Source organism: Chelmon rostratus, chromosome 18, assembly GCF_017976325.1.
Source record: "Chelmon rostratus isolate fCheRos1 chromosome 18, fCheRos1.pri, whole genome shotgun sequence".
NCBI lineage: Eukaryota > Metazoa > Chordata > Actinopteri > Chaetodontiformes > Chaetodontidae > Chelmon > Chelmon rostratus.
The window spans coordinates 21414952-21438358 of record NC_055675.1 but is presented as its reverse complement, the minus strand read 5'-3'; the positions used below and the strand labels follow the sequence as shown (position 1 = coordinate 21438358).

The 23407-nt window shown below is 42.0% G+C and overlaps 2 protein-coding genes across 2 annotated transcripts in view; one reads left to right on the top strand and one right to left on the bottom strand.

Annotated features, from left to right (window-relative positions):
* The first annotated feature begins 3536 nt into the window (after window positions 1-3536).
* Window positions 3537-5408, top strand: nkx2.4b (NK2 homeobox 4b). The gene is made up of 2 exons (XM_041959055.1): window positions 3537-4026; window positions 4726-5408. Exons 1-2 carry the CDS (start codon window positions 3537-3539, stop codon window positions 5406-5408), a joined length of 1173 nt encoding a protein of 390 aa, XP_041814989.1.
* A 557-nt stretch (window positions 5409-5965) lies between these two features.
* The window catches only part of xrn2 (5'-3' exoribonuclease 2), a 36435-nt gene continuing 18993 nt past the window's right edge, over window positions 5966-23407 (bottom strand). The window contains exons 25-31 of the mRNA XM_041958417.1: window positions 23266-23322; window positions 21777-21845; window positions 20977-21105; window positions 18906-19024; window positions 10660-10720; window positions 8109-8307; window positions 5966-6664 (exon numbers count right to left, since the gene is read on the bottom strand). Coding sequence (XP_041814351.1) covers window positions 6602-6664; window positions 8109-8307; window positions 10660-10720; window positions 18906-19024; window positions 20977-21105; window positions 21777-21845; window positions 23266-23322 — 697 coding nt within the window. The 3' untranslated portion in view covers window positions 5966-6601. The remainder of the gene's footprint in view (window positions 6665-8108; window positions 8308-10659; window positions 10721-18905; window positions 19025-20976; window positions 21106-21776; window positions 21846-23265; window positions 23323-23407) is intronic.

Here is a 23407-nt window from a genome sequence, read left to right as displayed (position 1 = left end):
TTTAATGAAGTCTCTTTGTCGTCATTAAAGCATCTGGTTCAGGAAGCGTCTGAGGTCGACAACGCGGCGGCCTTGGACTTGAAAACACTTTTCTTCTCTCATTTGCAGGAAGATTTCTTTCTATTGATTCCCAACGTGGAGGACGAGAGCTCACCCACCTTCAGAGACTGATGACATCCGCCTTCACAGAGCTGAGCGCAGCAGACTCGTGTCAGCCATAGGACGGGAACGTTTATCTGCTTCTTATTTACCGCTGTTTTGTTCAACAGCTCCGTGTTCTGTATGAAACCAGACTGCAGGAGAGGAAACCAGCCTGAACTGGCTCCACAGAAACTGATAGAGGTCCAGGTGGTGTGCAGGGATCTGTGGCTTTAAGACTCACACAAAAACAGTTTAAATAGGGTAAAATGGAGACTTTCTGAGGGAAAACATGGATAAAACCAGAGTTTTCTGACAATAAAACACATGTGACGGAGGATGCAGGGAGGAGCCATGAGACCCTCCACCATCAAACAAAAAGCTCCACACTATCTTTGCATTGTTTGGATTTGCATGCTTCTTCTCTTCATGAAGTTAACTGTTTATAGTTTTTGTATTTTTATCATGAAGGTCAGGTTTCAAAATCATCTCCAAACTGCAATGAAGCAAAATACTGAAGAAAGAGAAGAATTTGTTTTAATGTAAAAATGTGTTTTTAGAATTTATTTATTGCTGTTATGTTGACCTTAAAGTGGTTTAAACACTCTAAAATTATATGACAATAAGTCAAATTTCCTTCACTGGAATGTTCAGAGTTTAGGAGTTTAAAGCTGAAAGAGGAGATCGAAACTGACATCAAGTCTCTACAGGAACATTAAAATGACACTTGTCAGTAGCTCAACATTATGAATCAAGAGAGAGGAGATATAAATACAGTCCATGTACCACTTCCTTATTATCAGTAACATAAACTGCTTTAATGACTTTAACATAAACCTCAAGTAAAAGAGTAACACACACACGAAGGTGATTAAAACAACTCCACAGGCAGTAAACCACCAACTTGTTCAATCACTGTTAAAGAATAATATCAAACAGTATCAACACCTGATACCTGAGAATCATCTGTGTGATGATACCACAGAGGTTTAAATACAAAAATAGTGTTTTAGTATCAATTAACACTCAACTAATCACTAATCAAGAGACCATTAACTCACAGACACTTATTATTTAACGTATAACTAAAAGAAGCCTTTCAGTTGAATTAATTCGCCTTAAATTGATTGTAAACGACCACAGACACATTCAGTGAAGCTGTTAATATTAGAACAACGATTTAGTCGCCTTAAAATCATTAAGCAGTCGCGTTTCGCTCCGTGTTCTAATAACAATAGAAGTAATAATGATGATGATGATGACGTGATAAGATCAATCATATCAGATACAACAGACATGTTGTCCCAGTAACAGCACAGTGTTAGTGTTCATACAATAAACCCAGAGTGAATAACACCGCCTCTCGTGTAACTCATCCACCCCTGAAACACGCTGAGGCTCCATGCAGCACCAACATGTAACACCTGTGCATTCACCTGGAGCTCATCATCAGCCACCTCATACACACCACAGGTCTCTGCGGGAAAATCCTGAGATTATAACATCCTTAAAAAGCTTCCTTTAAAGCGCCATAAAGTCATTAAACGGAAGCACAGACACGTGATAACTGCAGAACCGTGAGAGTCGCACCGGCGCAGGAACATTATGGCGACAATGTTGAGACATGTAATAAGAATTAAACGGCCTTTCAGATAATTAATGAGCCATAAACTTGTAATAAACTGCAGGATTAAATCCGGATGTAAACACCATCAGCTCCACATTCAGTCCTCCAGGTGAAGCTTCTCTCCGCTGTTTCCGGTCCATCTGGTCCCGCGGGGCCGTCTCCGCGGCCGCCGGCAGCAGCGGCTCTGAGCCGGAATGAAGCTCCGCTCTGGTCCCGGTCCCTCCTGCAGCCGATCGGTTCACCGGAGAGCAAAAGACTCGTTTTTAACCGGCCGCCGGAAAACTACAAAGAGGACGTGAAGTGACGTGAGGCAGCAGGTCAGCAGGTGATTGGCTGCTCGGACTGTTTACGGTGAACCAAAGCTGCAGGAAACACGTGCAGCTGTTCTGAGAGCAGCCGGAGCGGCTTCAAACGGCCCGAAGATAAAGAGTGAACATCCTTCAAATCCTCAAATAAAATAATAAAATAAAATAATCAGCCGAGATCAACGAAGAATTTAAGTCCAAAAGCCCGCAATCAGTTAATGAAACCTGGAAAACTAATGGTTATACATTTAAGTTTAATTTACTTTTCAGAAATCAGGTTTGTTTTCTCTGTAACTCCATCCAATAATTTTGTCTCAATCAATCAGCCTTTAAAAATGATTTAATATTTTTTAATATTATTTTAAAAAATATTTTAAATGCCAATAAATTCTTAAAAAGTTTCACTTTTTAAATCGAAATTTTAAGTTAAATTCGTCAGAATTGATCAGACATAAATACATATCAAATGAATAAGTCAGATAACGTTTTAATATTTATAATTAATTATTTTAGATTAATAATTAGTAATGCCAGCCATGAGTTAAACAAAACTAAAAGCAGAGGATGAATGTTGGCACGTAACTAAACACAGCAGCTGCAAATAAACTGCAGACTCAATGTTCATAGATATATTTAAATAATTATTTTATGGCCGTCAGAAGTCATAAAATACTAATTTGAGTGAAATTAAAGACTGAAAGGAAAACAAATATGAACACGGATAAAGTTACATAAAAAAGTAAAATATTTATCTTCACAGTTAACAAAAGAAAAATGATGGATTTTCTGTATAAACTCGGAGCCGAGCGGGTCTCAGCAGGGTGAAGAGTTAACTGGACACTGAGCTCCCAGATCTATTTGTTCAGTTCAGTTAAATCAAATAACTCGTTAAGTTTCCATCCGCCTGCAGTTTAACTCAAATCAGTGCGCGCACACCTTGAGAAACACCAAAACAGAAATAAAGCGTCATTTGAAGGATAATTTTTAGCTTTTATTGCCGCCAATATGGATCAATCTCAATATTAATCATCACCGAACAGTTGGAGATGACAGATGATCAGTGAGGTGATCCCAGCTGGTTTAGTGATCAGTTATCAATAATTCAGCTGCAGGCAGTGAAGCTCATCTGTGACTTTAAAGGAATTTGTGGCTCAACATTCTTGTTTAGGTCAAACCTGATAAATCAAAGCGCCTCGGCGGGAGCAGAAAGTAGATCCAAACCATTTTCTCCACTTACCTCCCCAGTGTCAATTGCCATTGTTGGCTGCCGTGTCCGCGTCGCTCCGCCCCTCCATGTGTTGGAGTCTGAGTCCAGCCGGATAAGGGCAACGCGTCTCCTCCTGCAGCCGATCAGCTGGACTTCCTCCCAGAGAGACACAAGAAGCCGGAGGGAGGGAGGGGGACGCAGGCAGAGAGCCGCCGGACAGACCCGACCACATCCAGCCAGCGCACAGGGTGGCCGCACCATGTCCTTCAGCCCAAAGCACTCCACTCCCTTCTCAGTCACCGACATTTTGAGCCCGATGGAGGACAGCTACCGGAGGTTTGGAGGTATGGATCCCGCCGCGGGGAGCCTCGGGTCCCAGCTGGGCGCATACCGGCAGCCGCAGGTCTCACAGCCCGGTATGCAGCATCAGCAGCAGGCGCAGCAGCAGCAGCCGCCTCATCTCCACCATCACCACCACCACCATCACCATCACCACCTGTCCTCCAACTCATCATCCTCATCCTCCTCCTCTTCCTCAGTCTCGGCCACCGCAGCAGCCGCCGCTCTGGGGCCCGGCGGGCCCTATCATGTGCCCCACGGGGTGCCACAGTTCTCCGGGGCCGTAGGCGGGTTCTGCAACGGCGGCATCGGGAATGTGGGAGACCTGCCGTCCTACCAGGAGACAGTGCGCAGCGGGGGGGCGGCAGCGGCGGCCTGGTACAGCAACCCGGAGCCCAGATACCCCACAAGTAAGACCAGCCTCTATTAAAAGTTTCCTTATTTTTAAATGTGAGAAAAGTTGTGACCTGGACAGAGCGGCCTCCGGATTTTACGCACAACAGGAAAAAAAATGTAATTACAATATTTATGGGCTTAAGAGTGTGTGTGAGATTAAAGTGACGTTACACTGAAGGTTTTCCAGGCATCAGCATCGCGTCCCTCTGTCCGGACTGAAAACAGGCCTTCACGGTTCAGTCACAGACATTTAAGCACTTTAATTTTCAACGTTTCTGATTATTGAATGTATCCGCGGCGCTAAAAAGGGAACTTAGGATCACCAGGAGGTGTTTGTAGGCCTCCATTGTGACTGTAACAGCTATGAATCTGTAACTCTTTAAAGTCATATTCAAGAACATCTCGTATTTTTGCATTGATAACCGGATATAACCATGAAATAATTATAAACTTACTGAGTAAAGTCATGTCACTTGTTTTTTGCTCAGCTCTCAGCTTCTATCATTTTTAAATATTGTTTTCTAATTCTTTACGACTTATTTTTAACAGGCCATCAAATTTATCAGTATGTTACAAGAAAATAATCAGAATGTTTGCTGGTAAATTGTGCTGGATTAATGATGTTGAATGTTTTCTTGAGGAAAATGTGGCCAGTGAAATTCAGCGGTGAGTTTGTTTTTTTTCATTCACACATTGATCGTTTTTTCTTTCAGTTTCCAGATTCATGGGCCCCTCCGCCGGGATGAACATGTCCGGGATGGTGGGCAGTTTGGCCGGGATGGACTCCACCGCTAAGTCCATGGTTACGCTGCACGCCGCGCCGCGGAGGAAGCGGCGGGTGCTCTTCTCGCAGGCGCAGGTGTACGAGCTGGAGCGGCGCTTCAAGCAGCAGAAATACCTGTCCGCCCCGGAGAGGGAGCACCTGGCCGGACTGATCCACCTCACCCCGAACCAGGTCAAAATTTGGTTTCAGAACCACCGCTACAAGCTGAAGCGGCAGGCCAAGGACAAGACCGCGCAGCAGCTGCAGCAGGAGGGAAGCAGCAGCAGCGGCGTCGGAGGAGGAAGCGGTGGAGGTCTGTGCGCGACGACCCACCGCTCCTCCTCGGTGTCCCCCGTTCTCTCCAAGAACGGCAAGGGTTGCCGGAACGACTCCAGCGGCTCCAACCACACCGGAAACCGACAGAGTGGCGCGGGGGAAGCCTTGACTGCAAGCGCGCAGCAGCAGCAGCAGCAGGTGAACCAGCTGTCTTCCACGGACGAGCTGGAGGATTTGTCCCCAAGTCCGCCACTGGGACTGCACGGTCAGATCAACATGACGCAGACGGACGCGGCGCTAATCGAGTACACAAACAGCATGATCGGCTCCAATTTACTGTACGGGAGAACTTGGTAGGGATACCGGGAGGAGGACAGACGGGAACGGGCCTGCGGGGCACCCCGGTCGGATTTTTGAGAGAACCGGCTGCAGGACAAAACAAACTCCAGACTTTATTTTTCTTTCCGTGCGTAAAGTTCTGGTTCCTTTACGCACACAGGGACTCAAAAGACACTCGGTGGTTTTGAGCAACAAGGCGCAAAAATAAACTGTAAATTAGAGCCTTGAACTGGTCTGAATGTTTCTGATAATGTATTTCCTTCCTCTTCAAAACGAAATATTTGTTAATGACAGATGTGACTGCTGCTGCGTTAAACTCACGAAACAAACCACAAAATCTAATTTGGGGGATTCAGGATGAGGCACGCGCGCTGTGCTTCTCGATCCTTCCTACGACAAATTAAATTATTGCAGGTTCATACAAAGCGAAGAGAGAGGCCGGCCAGAAGTGAAGTGAAGTGTTTTCAGTGGAAGTAAAGTCATTCAATATTCTTTGTCACAGCTGATTTTTATTCGTTTTCAGTATTGAATAAATGATATTTTCATTTTGGACATTTCGATGTTTTTGTGCAGCCTGAAGCAGAAACGTGGAGGTTTTCAGTGTTTTTTTTTTTTTTTTTTTTAAATTTCTAAAACGATGTTTGGGGCAAAGACACCAGCAGTGATTTGCGGCAGGCTGAGCCCGCGGTGTGAACACGGAATGCGGGTATGAACGTGACGCTTAAATGCAGCGGAATATTGACCAGGAAACGCGTAATGCTTCAAATCTTCAGAAGTAAAACCGCAGTTAAATTAAAATTAATGATTAATTTTCATCTCGAGCCGTTGGGAAATTCATTAAGTGACTTTTAAAGTGTTTTTGCTTCTTAATTTTTAGTAAAATTTAATTGTGAGTTAAAATAAATTCCTGTCAGACAAATTTAATCCCAACATTAACCTTTTTTTCCACTTGTTTTTGAACACAGGAACCACTTTGGAGAGATTTCTCTCAAAAATAAACACAGGGACACTTTGTCCTTGTCTCACTTGTATTTTACAAGTTTTACAGTCCTTTCATTTTAAAAATCACAAGTTACATTAGAAGGGTTTTTTTTGTAAGTAGAATAAAAAGGAAAAAAAAACATTTTACAAGAAGACAATAAAATGAAAAAAGATGATGCGTCTCCCGTACAAATAGTCGCCCCCCACTGAAGTCTAACATTACTCTGAGTTTAGTTCCACTTGTATCTTCTGGACGGAGGAGGAAGAGGATAACCTCTGCCAGAGCTGTAGCCCTGAAAGACAAAACACAGTGAGAGCAAGTTCTCCATTAAAAAAGACTCATTTTAAATAACAACAGAGCTGCAATGATTAAAAAAAAGATTCAAGTTTGTTAACTTTATCAGAATCATTAAATTTCCAAAAGTGACTCGACTTCTTTTAATGCAATTCTCTTCTTTTTTCATCTTTTCTTTGCTGGAAACGTGTCACATTTCAGTCACATGAATAAAATATGAAGATCATTTAAAGATCCCATCTTTCAAATCCAACACTAACAACTGTTTTTATGTCGAAAACATAAAAACGAATTCAGAGAATCTGAAGCTGTTCTCAAAGAGATAAGAAACAAATTCAGCTTAAAGAATATAAAAATAAATCTACTCTAATAATAAATCTCACAAACTGGATTCATTCACGTCCACTGACTAAAACCTGACAAATCAAACCAAATCGATCTGCATGGACAGACCCGACTGAGGCAAGTGGAAAAAATATGCTAATTTGTGTGATTTGATCATTTATTGATGCTGATGAGTGAACAGTCTGTCAGCGATTTAACCGGTTTTATCTGAAGAAACCAAACAAACTGAAGCGTCTGACTTTTACTTTGTAAACACTGAATGTCCTCTCAAGTCAAGATGTAGCTGTTGACCAATCAGAGGACAGGCTGCCTGTTTCAGTGAGTTTTAGTGTCTCATGAAACTCAAACGCTGTTTGAAATATCCTGAAATGTTCAAATTTGTTCAGACGCTACACACGAAATATCGTCAAGACAACGGCGCAGACACAAGTTGTCAATTCATCAGTTAGACAGAAAGTTAATCACAAAGGATTTTTGCTAATCGATTAATTGTTTAAGTCATTTTTTGAGGAAAAATGTCACAAGCTTTAATGGTTGCAGCTCATGTGAGGATTGAAACTCTTCTGTTTAACATGATTGTGATGAAACTGAGCATTTTTTGGGCAGTCCAGGAACATTTTTATGGACTTTTTTGTTTAATCTTTAATTTAATATTTAATAAACATAAAAAAACTAAACAATTAATTAATTGAATTAAAAATAATAAAATGCAGTGAATCTACTTCTTCTGAACAGTTTAAAACCACCTTTACATCAACACTGTTGCTTTTTTAGAGAATAAATGAAATCAAAATGTCAAACAGGACTAAAATTAATGCTTCCAGACACTCAGTCTGACTGAAAAGATCACCTCAGGAGGAGTTTCACTCATTTTAAAACAGTGAACTGAGAAGAGTTTTCAGCTCAAACTGGAGCAGCCAAACCAAACTTCAGCCGCTCAAGCTTTTATTTCCTGTCGCCTCCTGTCAGAGCTGAAGCCTTCAAGCCTTACGTAACTTTTCTTGGGTTTAATTACGACCAGTCCAGATATTTTGAGCTGCTGAACTCCACCCACGGCTCATTAGAACAGACCTCACCGGCACATCTGAAGTATTTACCTGATGCTGTTGTCCCCGGTCTTCCACGCGATCGTCCCTGCGATTGTGCCAGTCGTCTCTACGGTGATCGTAGCGCTGCTGGTAGCCGCCCGGCCCGGCCCCTCCCCGTCCGCGGCTCACGTTCTGCATGTACGCCGACGACTGCGACTGCATGGCTCGATCCCAGCCGTGACCCCCGCCTCCGTACTGCTGCTGCTGCCTGGAGACACGAACACATCAAACCTGTTAGCTGCTGAAAAAGCCCCGTTAAGTACTCTCTAACAAGGCCTTAAATTTCTACATGTACTTTCCAACAGTGGAACTCCAGGCTGTGTTTCTGTCTGAAGTGGGTAGAGGGACCTTGAAAGAAGAGGCACCTGCACTGAAAATGAACTGCTGCCGAGAACTCAAACATCCCTGAGTCTGTTAATGCAGTTAATACACTTCAACACTGGTTAGGAAGCACACAAAAACGCTGCATTATCTCAGATTTTTGAAGGTAGAAATAGTTAAAAACAGGTTAAATCGTGAGGACGAGGTCATTATAAAGTGTCACAGCATGTTGACATATTCACCTTTTAATTCATTTGACTTTTTTTTCTTCCTCAAAAGTTACACTCATCACAGGCTGGATGCTGTTAACTGATGTGAATTAATGGACCGAGAGTGAATCAAAACCAGCCCGCTGGCCAGACTGTAGTTTGTTTTGTAGTTTTTAGATACTGAAACCAAAAGTTCCACCTGCGTTACTCACAGAGCCAAGATGCTACTTTTTCAATAGTTCCTTTGAGTAATAGAAACGTGGCTCCGTGTAATAAAACACACCCAAACTTGACAACTGAAACATGAAACAACGAGTTGATTGACAGAACAATAATCTGTAAATATTTTGACAGCTGATTAATCACTTTTAATCACTTTTAAAGCAGAAACCGTGAAAAGGCTGCAGTCATTCTCTGGTAGCTGCTTCAACAATCGGCTGTTCATATTATAGTAAACTGAATATCTGAGTTTTGGGCTGTTGATATTAGAGGGTGTCAGCTTGAACTCTGGGAAACTGTGACGGACATTTCGACTAAACGGTTAATGGAAAAAAAACATCTTATTCTGCAGATTAAACAATTAAACAGTCACAAGCTGCAGCTCTAAAAAAGGAAGAACTACATAAAATATGGTTTAAAGTGAATGAAGTTCTGGAAATGTTTGATCACAAAGTAAACAAAAACACTCTATGCTGAACTTTTGCTACTTGATTCCGTTAAAATCTGTCCTCAACTCACTTTTATGCATAAAAAAACCAGGAAGTCTGATTTTACCGCTTTAGAAGTTTTGATTTATTCATGTTCTGGGGAATTTCCAGCCACCAGATAAAGAGAGGTGGCCTCTGCTTTGAAGTGACCTCCCTAAAACCCCCATCGACAGGCGTTTACTGAGGGATCGGGCTCTCAAAGAGATAAAACCACGTCTCCTCTCAGATGACTTAGCGTCGATGCACATGAAAGAAGACGGAGTATGAAATGAACCATATTCACATATGGCTCGGATCGCCCTCATCCCTCAAATGAGGCGGCCGCATTGCGTCGTGGGACCGAGTGAAGAGTCGGCACGCCACGGCCCTCCAAACCACCGCCGGACAATGCGTCAATGCAACAGTGATATTAAAAGTCTCTTCTTAGTAACAATGAAGAGAGACGGGACTAAGAGCAGCAGCCCCATCCCTCATTACTGAACCATGTCACACTCTGACCAGCGCCGGACTTAACCGAGCGCTGGAATCCATAATCCCCTCTCTCCAAGTTCCTCCTGCATTTCATTTGGTCCGGTCCCGAGTAGTTTAAGAAACTGTTTTCAGTGGCTGCTAATAACTACTGACCTGAGGTGACACTGAGCCACAATGGGCCTGAAAAGTTGAACCAGAGAACCTGATTAGGACTTTGGAGAGGTCTGGAGCCACAATCAATAGCTGAACTGTGCGGCCGCGGCGCAGGGAACGCCGCAGCCTCCAACAGCATTAGTGATGCCTCATTAAGTTGCACAAACCTCCTCGAGAGAAATTTGTTTTAGAGCGACGGGGAAAAATCTTAATTCGGCGGCAGCAAAGCCCCCCGACAGAGGAAGGCAGAGCGCCGGCGGAGAAAGGCTGGAAATCTGCGGAGGGATTTAGACGGAGACGAGCTGCAATAACCGCAAACCAGGGCCGTGACATGTTTAATGCACGAGCTCTACCTGTGGTGGTAAAAAGGAGCCATACAGACGAAGAGGAAGTGAAATTTTCTTGCAAAATAACATTTCTGACATAAAAAAACGCACAAAAGTTTAAAAAAAAGAAAAAGGAAAAAGGCTATATTTTGTATAGAGTGGTCGATTAAGTCCTTGGTTGACAATGTCACAAAGACTAAATCCTATTGAGGATGAAAACTCAGGTAATTCTCTCTTTTTTAAATCAGTGTTTGTATCTAAGTTGACCACAGGAGCAGAAAGAGGTCAATGCAGCACGCTGACCATGAGCTTTACATCCCAAGACAAGCAGAAAATACAGATTTACAAAAAGCAGACAAATCAGACGACTCACCTCGGAAACTGGGGCTGGTTGAAGGGGGGAGGCGCTCCCAACAAACTGTTCTGCCTGGAATCTGCAGAGAACAAAAGACGAAATGTTCAGAAGTGGTTCTGCTGGGCCAAAGTTTTCGAAGGAGCCGAGAGCTCAGTGAGGAAAGACGATTTGAACGCTTTTAATACAATACGAAAGCAGCAGGACGGAGCAGGTAGCCGTCAGCTGTTATTCTTTCATGGTTTACCTCAAACTTCAGCATGTGATTCAGTTTAAATACTCTACAGGATAAAAAAAAGAAATATTTCATATCATCTGAGTCGACTTTTCTGAGTTAAACTGCAAAGAAACCTGAGAAAATCCACCAGTTTCACTGTTTAGAAGCCAAAACCAGAGGGATCTGACATTAAACATGGATACTAATTAACCCAATTCAAGTCAGCTTTAACCTTGAAGATTAAAAAAGAAAGAAAAATACCAACTATTTCATTTCTGTCATGGACACAGAACAAATCAGTTGTCATGATAAAATTAAGCTCTTTGAAACGTCGAATCGCGGCAGGCTCTGGAGGTGGAGGGTGGAGGGTGGAGGGTGGGTGGAGGGTGGATGAGGGAGAACCGGAGCGCCACATTTGCATTTTTTGTTCAGAAAATGAAATAAGCATTCAGCCGGCAGCATTGTGGACGCCTCAAGTACCCTGGTTCCATCGCTGCAAGCTCTTCACAAAGGCGCACTTAAAAAAAAAAAAAAAAAAAAAGAAAAAGATGGGGGGGGCCTAACGGCTTCTTCCAGATTCACTGTTGCCAAGGCGATGACCAGCTGCGAGCCGCAGACTTGTTTGTTTATAGGGGCAGGCCTGCTGAGTGGCTCTGCTCAGGGTGGGTGAAGGGTGCCGTGAAAAGGACCTGGAGACTCACATTTCCAAACCTGGGAAGGAGTCGGAGTTCCGACCGCTGCGAGTCCACAGGAGCCGAATCGGATGTTACTGGATGAACGCCGCGAAATTCAATTCTGAGTGTGTAGATATTCGTTCATCTTCAGGCTGCGACCGAAAATTTACATCACATGACTTTATGTATTTAACACAATAGCTGCAATTATTATTTTATGATCTATTTAGGAGTAAAACTATTCGATGAATCAATAAGTCGATCATCAGAAAAGGAATTTTGAAAGCAAATATTGCAAAAAGTCTCATTTCTAATTGTTACCTACGCCACTTCCCACACAAAACTGGTTTATGAAATCTAAACTAAGAGGAGAATGTGCACATCTGTACGGAAACTCACGCACCAACTCAAAACTTATCAACGCTTCCTCTCCATCACGTCCTCCACCCGCGGAGCGCAGCAGAGCCGGACTGAATGTTCACAAACTGATGAAATTCTCATCATCGAACAGCATTAAAGACCTGCAGGAGCAGAGCGTCAATACTTGCGCTGCAGCGGCGACACGTTGCTGCTCGCTGCTTTTTGTATCTGACCTCCACCTCAACCACAACAACCTCCACTTCTGTGCAAGAAACATTCATCTTCCTCGTCTTCCTCTCGGTTGTTGCCATGATCACTGTAACGTATCGTTGATCACCAGGTTCATTTACAACATTCACTTAGTGCTTTGTTTTGACCATTTGTAGTTGAATGTGGGCGTGTAGAGGGCGGGGCATGAGGCTGATCCAGGTGTGCATGCATCCAGATGGACTGATTTTTTTTGGATTTATAAGTCAGATTCTTTTTTTGGTGCACTTCATTTCCAGCTCTTGTGCGCACGTACAGAGATTTAAGATGATGCAACAATCCACTTCTTGTTTTTCAGGAAATTCCCAGGGGAGATAACAGGACACAGAGACACTGTCGGCATCTCCAGGACAGGCAAGCATACCTTGTGTTGCATTGTTAGCAATGGCCCACATTTCCCGTCATGCACTATGAAAATAATGTTTTTATGTTCAACAATGCAAATATTACTTTTTTTTAGTGTTTGTAATGTGACTGTTCAGAACAAGGTGGTTTATATTTTAACCATTACTGAGGTGTTGACCACAGGGGATTTTTCCAAAGCACCACCGGCGCTCTGCAGATGCATGATGTCACATGTAGTGGTAAAATGAACTGAAACGATCAGACTGGACTCTTTTTCTTTTAAAAAGATGATGATGATAAGCACATGAGAAAAAGTTCACAGAACATGCTGACATGACTAAAATTAAGTCTGTCCTGACTCCCTGCGTCAATAAAGTTTCAGTTTTGCATCCAGTTGAGAAGCAAAACCTGAAACTGAATCTGCTAAATGTGTCCTTGCGCTGCGAGTGACCCGACAGAACATGTGATTCTTACATCTCTCGACACATCTAGCACCATCAGATCACAATTTCAATTTGTCCAATACTTTAGTTTATGGCTGAATATCTGCAAAACTAATGATAGTCCCATTAGCCTCAAATGTACTTTGTGTTTAGTGCTAATAAGCTAATGTTAGCATGCTAAGACACTAAATTAACATGAACATGGCAAACGTTATACCTGCTAAAAATCAACATGCTAGCATGCGGACATTAGCATTAACTCAAAGCACAGCTGTGTCTAAGTACAGTCCCACAGAGCAGTTAGCATGACTGAGAGGCTAAAGCTAACTCAGCTGATTACATGTTGATGACAACTGAATTTTTTTTTTTTAATGTTTGCTCCCCAAGCAAGTTTTCAACATAATTGGCTAAATAAGACATAAAAATGTGAACACTGAGATCATCACCAGACACAAATGCTAAACTTAAATTTTTGGGATTCGTCTTGTGATCAACCTGTTTACCTGTGGAATGATCCAAACAGGTGTTTTTGGAGCGTTCCACAACTTTCCCAGTCTTTAGTTGCTCCTGTCCCAACTTGTTTGAAACGTGTTGCTGCATCAGATTCAGAATAAGCAGATATTTACAAAAATCAATGAAGCTGATGAGCTCAAACATTAAATATATTGTGTATGATCTGTTTTCACTTGAGTTTATGTCAAAAAGGTTAAGTTATCACATTCTGATTCATTCATGTTTTATGTAGCATTCCAGCTTTTCAGGTATCGGGATTGTAATTAGAAATGAGAATATAACAAACAAACAAAACAAAAAACTCAAACAAAACAACAAAAAAGAAAGAATGAGGAAACAAACATCACTGCAGGTTTACAAATCTTTGGTCTGAAAAGAATCCGGATCACGCTGGAGGAGAACGTCGGACCAGCTGATCACTGGTAATTATCAAAGGCCCAAATACCAGGAAAACACGTGTGAGTCGAAAGAACTAGAGGACTTTTTAGATTTCATGAAAACCATTAAAATGGATGAAAAACAAATCATTTGTTGATGACCTGATAACTTAAAGGGCAGGAAATATTCCACCAGTTCTCTGCTGGCTGCTGCAAAATGTAGTAAAAGACACAATTACCAGCCAGCAGGCAGACTGCTGTCGGCACATTATCATTTTGTTTTTGTCATCCAGTTTTCATGTTTGATTATCTCCTCCACCAACAAACTTTAAGTGGACCACCCAGTTGGGCTCCAATTATAACTCCACAACACTCTGGTCTTCTTTTCCCTGTCGCCAGCGATGACTCAAAAGAGAGAATTACAAGTGGACACCTGTCAATCTCCTTAATTAACAATAATCTGAAAGTGTATAGACCTCCAGTCTGCGCCGGATAAAAGCCAACAAAGGATTACGCTTTAAATCCTTAAAACACGCTGCGTCCACTGTATTAATGCAGGGATTACAACCGCGCTCAACAACTAAACGTCTCTCTCCACCTCTTTTCAATTAGTTCAGCGACTATTTGACTCAGCTCCCGTCCAGCCGGCTCACGTCTGCTAACAGAAGCAGGACAGTAACTTTTCTGTCCGCCGGACAAAGCCGACAATCGCGCTCCCAAAATGGCATCTGCCACCGCCGCTCGACAAGACCGGAATACAAACCTCCACATGAACGACAGCTGAAGGTGCTGTGCTTAGAATTCAGAATGAGAATATTCTGGTTTGGAAACTTCTGATGTGATACCTGATTTCCAGTGTGACCACAAAACAAGTCAGTATTTGTTAAGTTTCTAATAATAACATGTGTTAAAGTTTGATTTATATCAGGAACTGACCAGCTAAGACTTCAACAACATGGTCGCATTTGTCTGAAGTATTGAGGTATGAAGCCCTATAATCACTAAAAAAAGGTTAATTTGATTTTCTTTAACTTAAACTGCTTATTACAATTGCCTTGGTCCTAATATTTGGGAAACATAAGCATGTAATTATGCTACCAGTCCACTGATAAACAAGAATACTGAACTGCCAAGTACTCGAGTACCTTCTGATCAACTGCAGTAAACAATTCCTGTTGAAGTCCTTGATGCATCATCTCAAAGCTGCAGAGCTTCTATAAATTGCAATTGTAAATATTTCTTTTTGCAAATTTCTCTTTTTGCAAATTTCTCTTTGGAGATGAATAAAGTATCTATCCATCTATCTAAGAAAGTATATTAAAGGATTGTTCAGGACACTCAGGTTTAAGAAGCCCCCAAGTAAATATAATCTTTTATGAGACATTTCTGAAAATTTCTTTTGACATCACAGCAAAGTTTTGTTAAATACAGAGAATGGGAACACTGTAATCACCAGGGCAGCGCTTTTGGTGACTCTTTGTTATTGAAGTTGGTCTACCAGCCAGTGTGAGCAGCTATTATGTGCAGTTGTTATTTTGAAGTGGTTGGGGAGTTTGGAGGCGTATCAGCCGCTGTGGCCGCTGGATGAATCTGTTACTTTGCTGCCCTGGTTGAAATTTGGTGTCACTGTGTGTCAAGACAATAATGGCCACCAGCAGAGACTCCCCGGCTGGTTATTAAACTCCAGCTGGTCTGGCTGCAGCGCACAAAGCCCCGCAGCGTGTTTCAGAGGCAGCGTGTTGACACATCACCGCAGGAGGCAGCAGCGCCGTCAAAGGGGGAAGTTAACTTTGGTTTCAACCCACTTCAGAGCGCATCACACACCCAATCAAACGGGATCCTCCCGGATGCTTTTATCAGAGGGGGCCACCGTGTCCAGCGGAGCCACTCGACAGTCTCATTACGGGACCAGGTCTCCCACAACGCTAATCAACAACCAACCCCCCCAAAAAAAATCACAAAAGCCCAGAGGAGCAAAGCCTGCAGTGATTACTGGCCAAGCAGAGGATTGGCCCTGAGAAAGTGTAATCCGGACAAAAGCGAGCCTCTGGCCTCCTGCTGCAGGACAAGGTCTACTTGTCTGGATACTCCACAGTCCTGTGGAGGCCAGGATCATTGTTGGCCCACATTAAGTCCAGTTTTAACTTCAATGTTAAACAGAAAAATCCACGAGTCACTTGAGTGATTAAAAAAAGTCAAATCCTTCTAGCTGCTGATATTTAAAAATCTCATTGAGTAATTGAACATGTGGCCGCCATCGCTCGAGGAAAGGTCAAAGGTTTAGAAGTTCGAACAGCCAAGAATCAGCAGAAACCAAATCTAATGGCATCGATATGATAGACCTAATATATTAAAAGTGATCCCGTCACTGGAATCAGGCAGAAAATCACAGACGAGCCACGTGGAGCATTTACAAAGATTCCCATTTGTTAACTACCCCCCCCCCCCAACAGTGATGGAAAAAATATAGAGCGAGTGAGATTAAAAAAAAGGACGTTCTGGACCGCTAATTGGCAAGTTTAACATTAAGAACGAGCGGCAGAGGCCAGAGGAGGTGCTGCCGCAATCCGGAGAAGCCAAAAACCCCCATTTGTGTCAAGTGCCACCAGAATAGCTACGACTCCCCCGCACGCTATCAGTGGGCAGATGAGATTATTCATCTACTTGCAAATTGGCACATCAAAGTCAAACCGGAGAAGAGCTGGCAGAGGACCGCGGGGCCGAGGCCGGGCTCGGCACACAGCGTGATTAGGAGCCGGGGAGGAGATTCTGCCTCCGTATGTGACGAGCCGTTCAACCACGTGATCGACAAAGAGCAGACTTTTAATCACACACCAAAATCATGTGTGTCTTAAAGACAGACAGTTTGGCAGCTGTGTATACAAAGTGTCCAATTTCCTCTGAGTGAAATAATAATGAGATGTTATAGTGGTGTCTGTTTAGTTTATGTTTCAGGCGTTCAGATGATGCTGTTTGTTCTGTGTTCTGGCTCAAGGACACTCCGGCAGGTCTCACAGTCGTCTGAAGAGGATAGAGAGCGGAGATGCTGCAGCAGTTCATTCAGTGATTTTTCTGCTGGATACAGTTTATAAAACCTGCTCGGAGGAAGCTTCAGAGGCTAAAAGCTGCTTTTATCTGCACATGAGCTTTGCTTCAACCTAGAGATAGAAACACGAGTGTGGATGTCCTGAAAAAGATGGTTTTTGGCCGAGGTCACTTTGATTTACCGGAATGTTGATTAAACATGTATCTGGCATATTGAAAAAACAGCTGCAGCTACTAAATCCAACCTGAGGCAAACACTAAAGGTCCTGCTTCAAAACAACTGAGTTTATAAGCATAAATTATTAGTATGAGTGAAATGTGCTGAGTTCAGACAGCAGCTTTCAGAGAGCATGCAAACAGTTTAATGTTTGCTATGACTGTGGCGGCATTTGTCATTTTAACTGTCGAAACAGACGATCAGCGGCGCCTTGAAACTGAAAACAATTAGCACAAGTTGATGCTAAAAGTTGCACCGAGCAGGCCGAGAAGAGCTCAAAAAGAACGGATCTGATCTTTGATCGCGTTTGTTTTAGCTGATCCTTTAAAATCCGTCCTGATACAGATCTCAAGATCAGTTCTTGACAGGAGATGACAAAATTTATAAATCACCAACAAATCACGGTGATGACTCTCACGACATACAAGCTTAAGCTTTGACACACTTTGGTTAAATAATACTACAGGATTAATCCAAGCAGTGTTTAATATGAAAAATGATTCAACGCTCAGTACGACAGAGTATCTCACTTTGTTTTTAGATATTAATTTATGTACTTTTCATGTTGTTCTAGATTGTATTAAATGAGCTCATTACTGAGCAACAAGTATCACTGTTCACTTCATTTCTTTTGTTTTTGTGTTATGAGTTAATTATGTCCATTTACCTCCTTCAGGGGAGTCTTCATGAAGAGAAGTTTCAAACTTTCTAACCGCTCATACTGCAGTTCAGTGGATGAACGGTTACACACTGTACCACACAACCTCACTTCACTACATTTCAGTTTCTGTTGTACGTCCATCAGCAGTTCATGGAAGAAAAGCTAGAGAACTTATTGACCAGGAACACAGGGAACAAAGCACACCAACAATTGTATAAAATGTACTATTATGACCTCTCCTTTCATGACGAGAAGAATGACATTTTGGAGGAGAAGAAACTGTGAGGCAAAAGAAAATATTAGCTGAATTTAATGGGACTCGAATAATGAGGAGGTGGTGTAATAATAGAGAAAACCATACTGCATCGTTCAATGCAAGGCTACAGCTGTGAATATCCTGCAATTCAACCGCTTTCAGAATCCACTCACGACCCTGGAAACAGCAGCTTGACAGTAATGTAACTTTTTACAAAACTTTCAACTCTATCCAGTTGAATACACCTGATGTTTGTTCAGAGTCTGTCGTTCTGAGAGGAGCTGAAATGTCTGTAACGTCCGAATGCGAGCGCGACATCTCAATACTGTGTTACGCCTCTGAGAATCCAGGATGAGCAGGTTTTTATCTACTCATTACGCTTCTACAAAGTTAAACATATTCTTCAATTCTTCTTGCTATTGTTTGATGGTGATGGTAGAGATACAGACGGGAAGTTTGAGACAGAGAGAGAGAGAGAGCGAGCGAGAGAGGTAGGACATGCATCAGTTTCCTGGTCTTAAATGCTGCAGTCCAGGTTAAGTGACTCTGTTTTCTGAGCTTCTTCAACTGCTCTGAGTTAAATGTACACATTCATTTGGCGTCATATGCTTAAACACCAGCAGTCCAAACTTTGAAGTATGTCAATTTCAAATAAAAAGGTGAATTTTGTGAACAACAGGCTTTTTATACATCCCTCCCTCATCATTTATTACAAACATGGCTGATTTACATCAGGATCTCTGTGTATTTTAAAAATGTTACAACAAAATCAGCCAATCTGAGATGCAAATAAAGCAGAGATGAGTTAAAATAAACTTTACTATTGTAGTTTAACACCTTTCTGGATGTGTGTATGTGTGTGTGTGTGTGTGTGTGTGTGTGTGTGTCTTACGTTGGTAAGACTGGTGGCCTCTGCTGTGTTGAGGACGGTAGTTTCCTTGCTGGTAGTTGCCTGGTGGAGGGGCGTTGCTGTACTGTCCTCTGCCATGTTGGTTTCTGTTCAGATTGTGACTAAAACAAGAGACGTTCTTCTGTAAAGTCTAATTCAACACATAATTTCAACAACAGAAAAAGACCATAAACCTGCATTAACTCTCCCACTGAGGCTTCTTTTAGGTCTTGCAGCTCCTTAATGGAGAAGAGCCACATCACCCATTAAACCATGTTCGGACTGAGAGCAGCGCTCCACACAGAGCTGTGCTGCAGCGTGTTGCTTCAGTGAGACATTAATGAAAACCCAGAAATCCTGTTGGACCAACACGTTTGTGATTTGAAACCGACACAGTAGTTAATAACACGTAACACCTTTTGTAGTGACGATGGTGAGGTAAACAGCAGAAATATGAGGTTCACATTACACAATAATCTACCAGGAATGTGAGCTTGAACACAAATCCTAAAAATAAGTCCTGAGCAGTTAATATTAAGTAATGTATTGACATTTAAGGCCAGATATTTGTGATAATGATATTGAGACATTTTCAGTGTAAGGAATGAATACATTGGTTCAAATCTCACAAGTGATAGTGATTTTCTTCTGGCACTTAAACTTCTGGTTTCAAAGGTTGTTTGTATGAATCATAATCGCAGTCGTGCACATTCATACATTGACTGCAGCTCTCTGCTGGCAACTGTGGCTCAGGAGGTAGAGAGGTTGTCCACTTGTGAGAAGGTCGGTGGTTCGAACCCTGGTCTCGGCAAGATACTGAACCCCAAAATTAGTGTGTGTTAGTGCTTGTAATGAGTAGCTACCATTGGGTGAATGCAGGCTTGTGTTGTAAAAGCGCGAGTGAATGTCAGACTAGAGAAGCCTTATATAAATCCAGTCCATTTACCAGTACCAGAGTACAGCAGGTCATCCACTAATTGCAGCTCTGAATTAATGAAATAAAATAATATTAAATATGTCTTGACTGTTTTTTTTATAGCTGTTTTCAGACAGGAGCCTCCATCATATCAGGTGTACTGGACTGGATGAAGTCTGATATTGGCTCCAGGTCTCAGACTGTACTTAAAGCACATCCATATCTACACCAAACAGTCAACGATTTAAAATAAAGCAACAAAAAGATCCTTTTCTTGCTCACCACCCTCTGAGCACCTGCCCGTTTGGCCCCATCAAGGCACAAAACCGCCTGAATTACTGAATTAACGACTTAGTTTAGTGGGAAAAAGGAGAAAAAATTGGAATACATTGTGTTTCTTCAAATCCGTGCATAATTAATTCCCAAACACGCTACAGTCGGACCGAGCCAGATGTTCAATTATTCACATTTCCTTAATGATAATATCAATGTGTGGAGGAGAGAGCTTAGATCATAATCAAGGATGGCTGGTTAATGGGGACCGTTAGAGGGGACACAAACATTTAAATACATTTTCCATTTTAAAATACTGTACTCCTCTCTCAAATCTGAATACTGAGTCACTGCAGAATCAGCAGTCATTGTTTAACACTCCTCAATATAAAATTATATCATCATACAATGCAAGACGGTTCAGAGGCAGGTGTGTGTTGAGCTTTAGATATTTCTTTCTGTTCATTGAAGCTGCATATAGAGGAAGACTGACCCGTGTAAAAGGATTTTTACAAATTACTGTGTTTATCAGGGTGCATTTCATTAGACTGATATCATGAATCACATTTCAAATGTGGATATTTACTGTAAAGGTCTGTTAGACTAAAACATCAACACTACTATCTGTTCACATTTCAATTATATCGAAATTTACTGTGAGCATCTACTGCATTTTCAGCGCTGACACTCGACAATTCCTGACTTCCTGACAGGTTTTTGTGTGTTATTTTCATGCTTTGTAACTTCTCATCCTTAAATTCCATTCATCATTATGAGAGCAAACGCACGTTAGGAATCACTGCTAATACCAAACTTGGATTAATACAGAAGAGCTTCATTAGACCCTGTAGATGGACAGATATGACAGGGAACAGAGAACTTTACCTTAGCGACCGGAAGCCGGACTGGTCCAGGTGGACCTGCTGCCTGTTAGGGTTGAAGCCCAGCTGCGGTCTCCACGGTTCCCTGTTCCCCCTCTCCCAGTCCCCTGGCTTCAGGACCTTATTGGGCAGCCTGGAAAAAAAAAATGTAAATCAAAGTCAGCTCTAAGACTCTATTGTTTGGCTTAAGTCTGATGTTTCTACTAATTTAATTTAATTGATATTTATCGGTTCATTCAAAAAAAGAAAATTAATTCAAAGCTGCCGCTCCCACAGGAAGTGTCTAACACTTTATGGACCGCTGGTGGTGATAACGCACCTCCATCACATCTCTTTTGCTCTTAATTGGAAACTTAAAGCTTCATTTAATTGTTGTTTTTGTTTGTATGGAAGCTTCAAATAAATAATTATTGCAAACCTCTAGCTTACAGAGTTTCCTGATGGACAGATACTTGTTGCTAAAGTAACTGCTAACTGCTGCCATTTGCTAGTTAGCCATGCAGCTAGCTGATGCTGCCTGGTCTGGACTGGCTTTTAGTCGTTGCAGAGAGCTTTGTGAAATAAAAGGCAGCAAGAGAGACGCTGAGCTGGCCTTCTTGGTTCTAACCAATGGAGCTGAAAGTCTCAGAGCAGGAAAGTCAAGTATCGAGAGATGCGCTAACACATTCTTGGATATGGTCTTTTCATGGGATTTGTGGACAATAACAAAAATAAAGAATATCACCAGTCTTTAATAGTGGGAGAAAGAAGAAAAAAAGCTAAGCTTTTCTGAGATAAATAAAGTTTACAAAGAAAAACCCTCACTTGGCTCCAGGAAGGAGGACTGCTTTGAACACAAAGTCATCTGCATACTGAGGATCCTTGAACTTCACTCTAAAAGCAGAAGAAAAGCATTTTCAATTGAGGCACAAAAATTCGTTCCATTAGCTCGCATTTTTAAAAGGAAAATTTCCCCTTCAGCACAGAGATCCAGAGTTTGTGATGTTTGATGTCGAGGATGATTCTCTGATGAAGTGTTGTCATTTTCTTCTCAACCTGCCTCGTCTACTTCACCCTGTGATTTCCGACATATTCCTGAATGTCTTTTCAGCCTCGGAGAATGGCTGCACACTCGTATCATTCTAATGACGGGTGGGTGTACAGAAACATGCGGCTCAACACTGTCATGTGCCTAAAAATATGCTGCCTGGCACCTGTGTGAGGATGTAAGCATTTCAATGAATCAATGGCAGGCAGACAGACGACATGTACCAGAACTAAAGGTCTGAGATGGTCTTAAAGTATCTGTGCACAGAATACTGTGTACTGTTAACTGTCAATGTCAAGTCCACTGTGATTCTGAACTGCATATAAATGTTTCTATGCTTATTTCTAACTTCTTCGTGTTAAAGCTGAGATTTGTATAAAGATTGTGCATCTAATTGTAAGCTCTGTTTATACAGAAGGGTTGGACAAAATAACAGGAACACCTGCCATATAATAAAATTCAATACAACAGCTCAGAAATGGTCACAGAGTTGAAGTAACACACAAGTCTCAGTAAAACAGTAGATCCGATAAGCTCCCGAAACAAAAATTGGCAATTAATCGATAAGTTGATGGGCGGAATGTTTACGTCCATCAATAACAAGTTCAGTTATTTCTCAAGCCAAAAAGCCAAACATCGTCCAGCTTCTCAAATGTGAGAATATGCTGCTTTTCTCAGTTTTATAATATTATAGTTGGAATATATTTGGGTTTCAGGCGGCTTGTTGAGTAAAACAAGAAGGATGATGAATAACGATGAAAAGATAATCTGATAATGACTTGTTGCACCTGTAATTATAAGCTTCCAAAAGTAAGTATCTGCTGTGTGGCTTCTGTATTTGTCTGCTTTAAATTTACAGGTGTTCCTCTTATTGTGTCCACCTCCTCTCACACTTGACATCAGCTTTCAATTATCTGAACATTTACACTCCAGTCATTCTTTATTCCAGTCAGACGGGCATATGCAGAGTCAAGAGTTCAAGTACAAGCATTTAAAAGAATAGACCGACTTTCAGCACACTGTATGTTTGAACACAGAGGATCCATCCTCTCAAGCTGCTACGCCGCCAGTGCGCTAACAAAAACCAACATGAGCACCCTTCCTTTTTAAACTTTGATCAATCTGTGACGAGTGTTTATGAAGTGTAGTCAAATGGCAGATATCTCAAACTGGAAACAAAAGTCCAACAAATACCACAACGTTCTACTCTCAGTATTCATTCCTTTTGTTTTCAGACAGCCAAAGTTGATGCTAGACCGTCCTTACCCGATTGCACTGTTCTGTGAAATGTCGCGCAGCATTGGGATTGGTGACGTCACCGCCCTGAAGGACAAATGTCAAAGAACAAACAAACAAACAAGCACAAAAAAAATGAATCAACAAGCAGGTTGGAGTCGTCACCCTGGAC

Bases quoted from the DNA above. Each gene is read 5' to 3' on its own strand.
- nkx2.4b (XM_041959055.1), top strand. From the start codon at position 3,537: ATGTCCTTCAGCCCAAAGCACTCCACTCCCTTCTCAGTCACCGACATT. The intron at 4,027-4,725 runs GTAAGACCAGCC...TTTTTCTTTCAG, and splicing joins GGAGCCCAGATACCCCACAA to TTTCCAGATTCATGGGCCCC.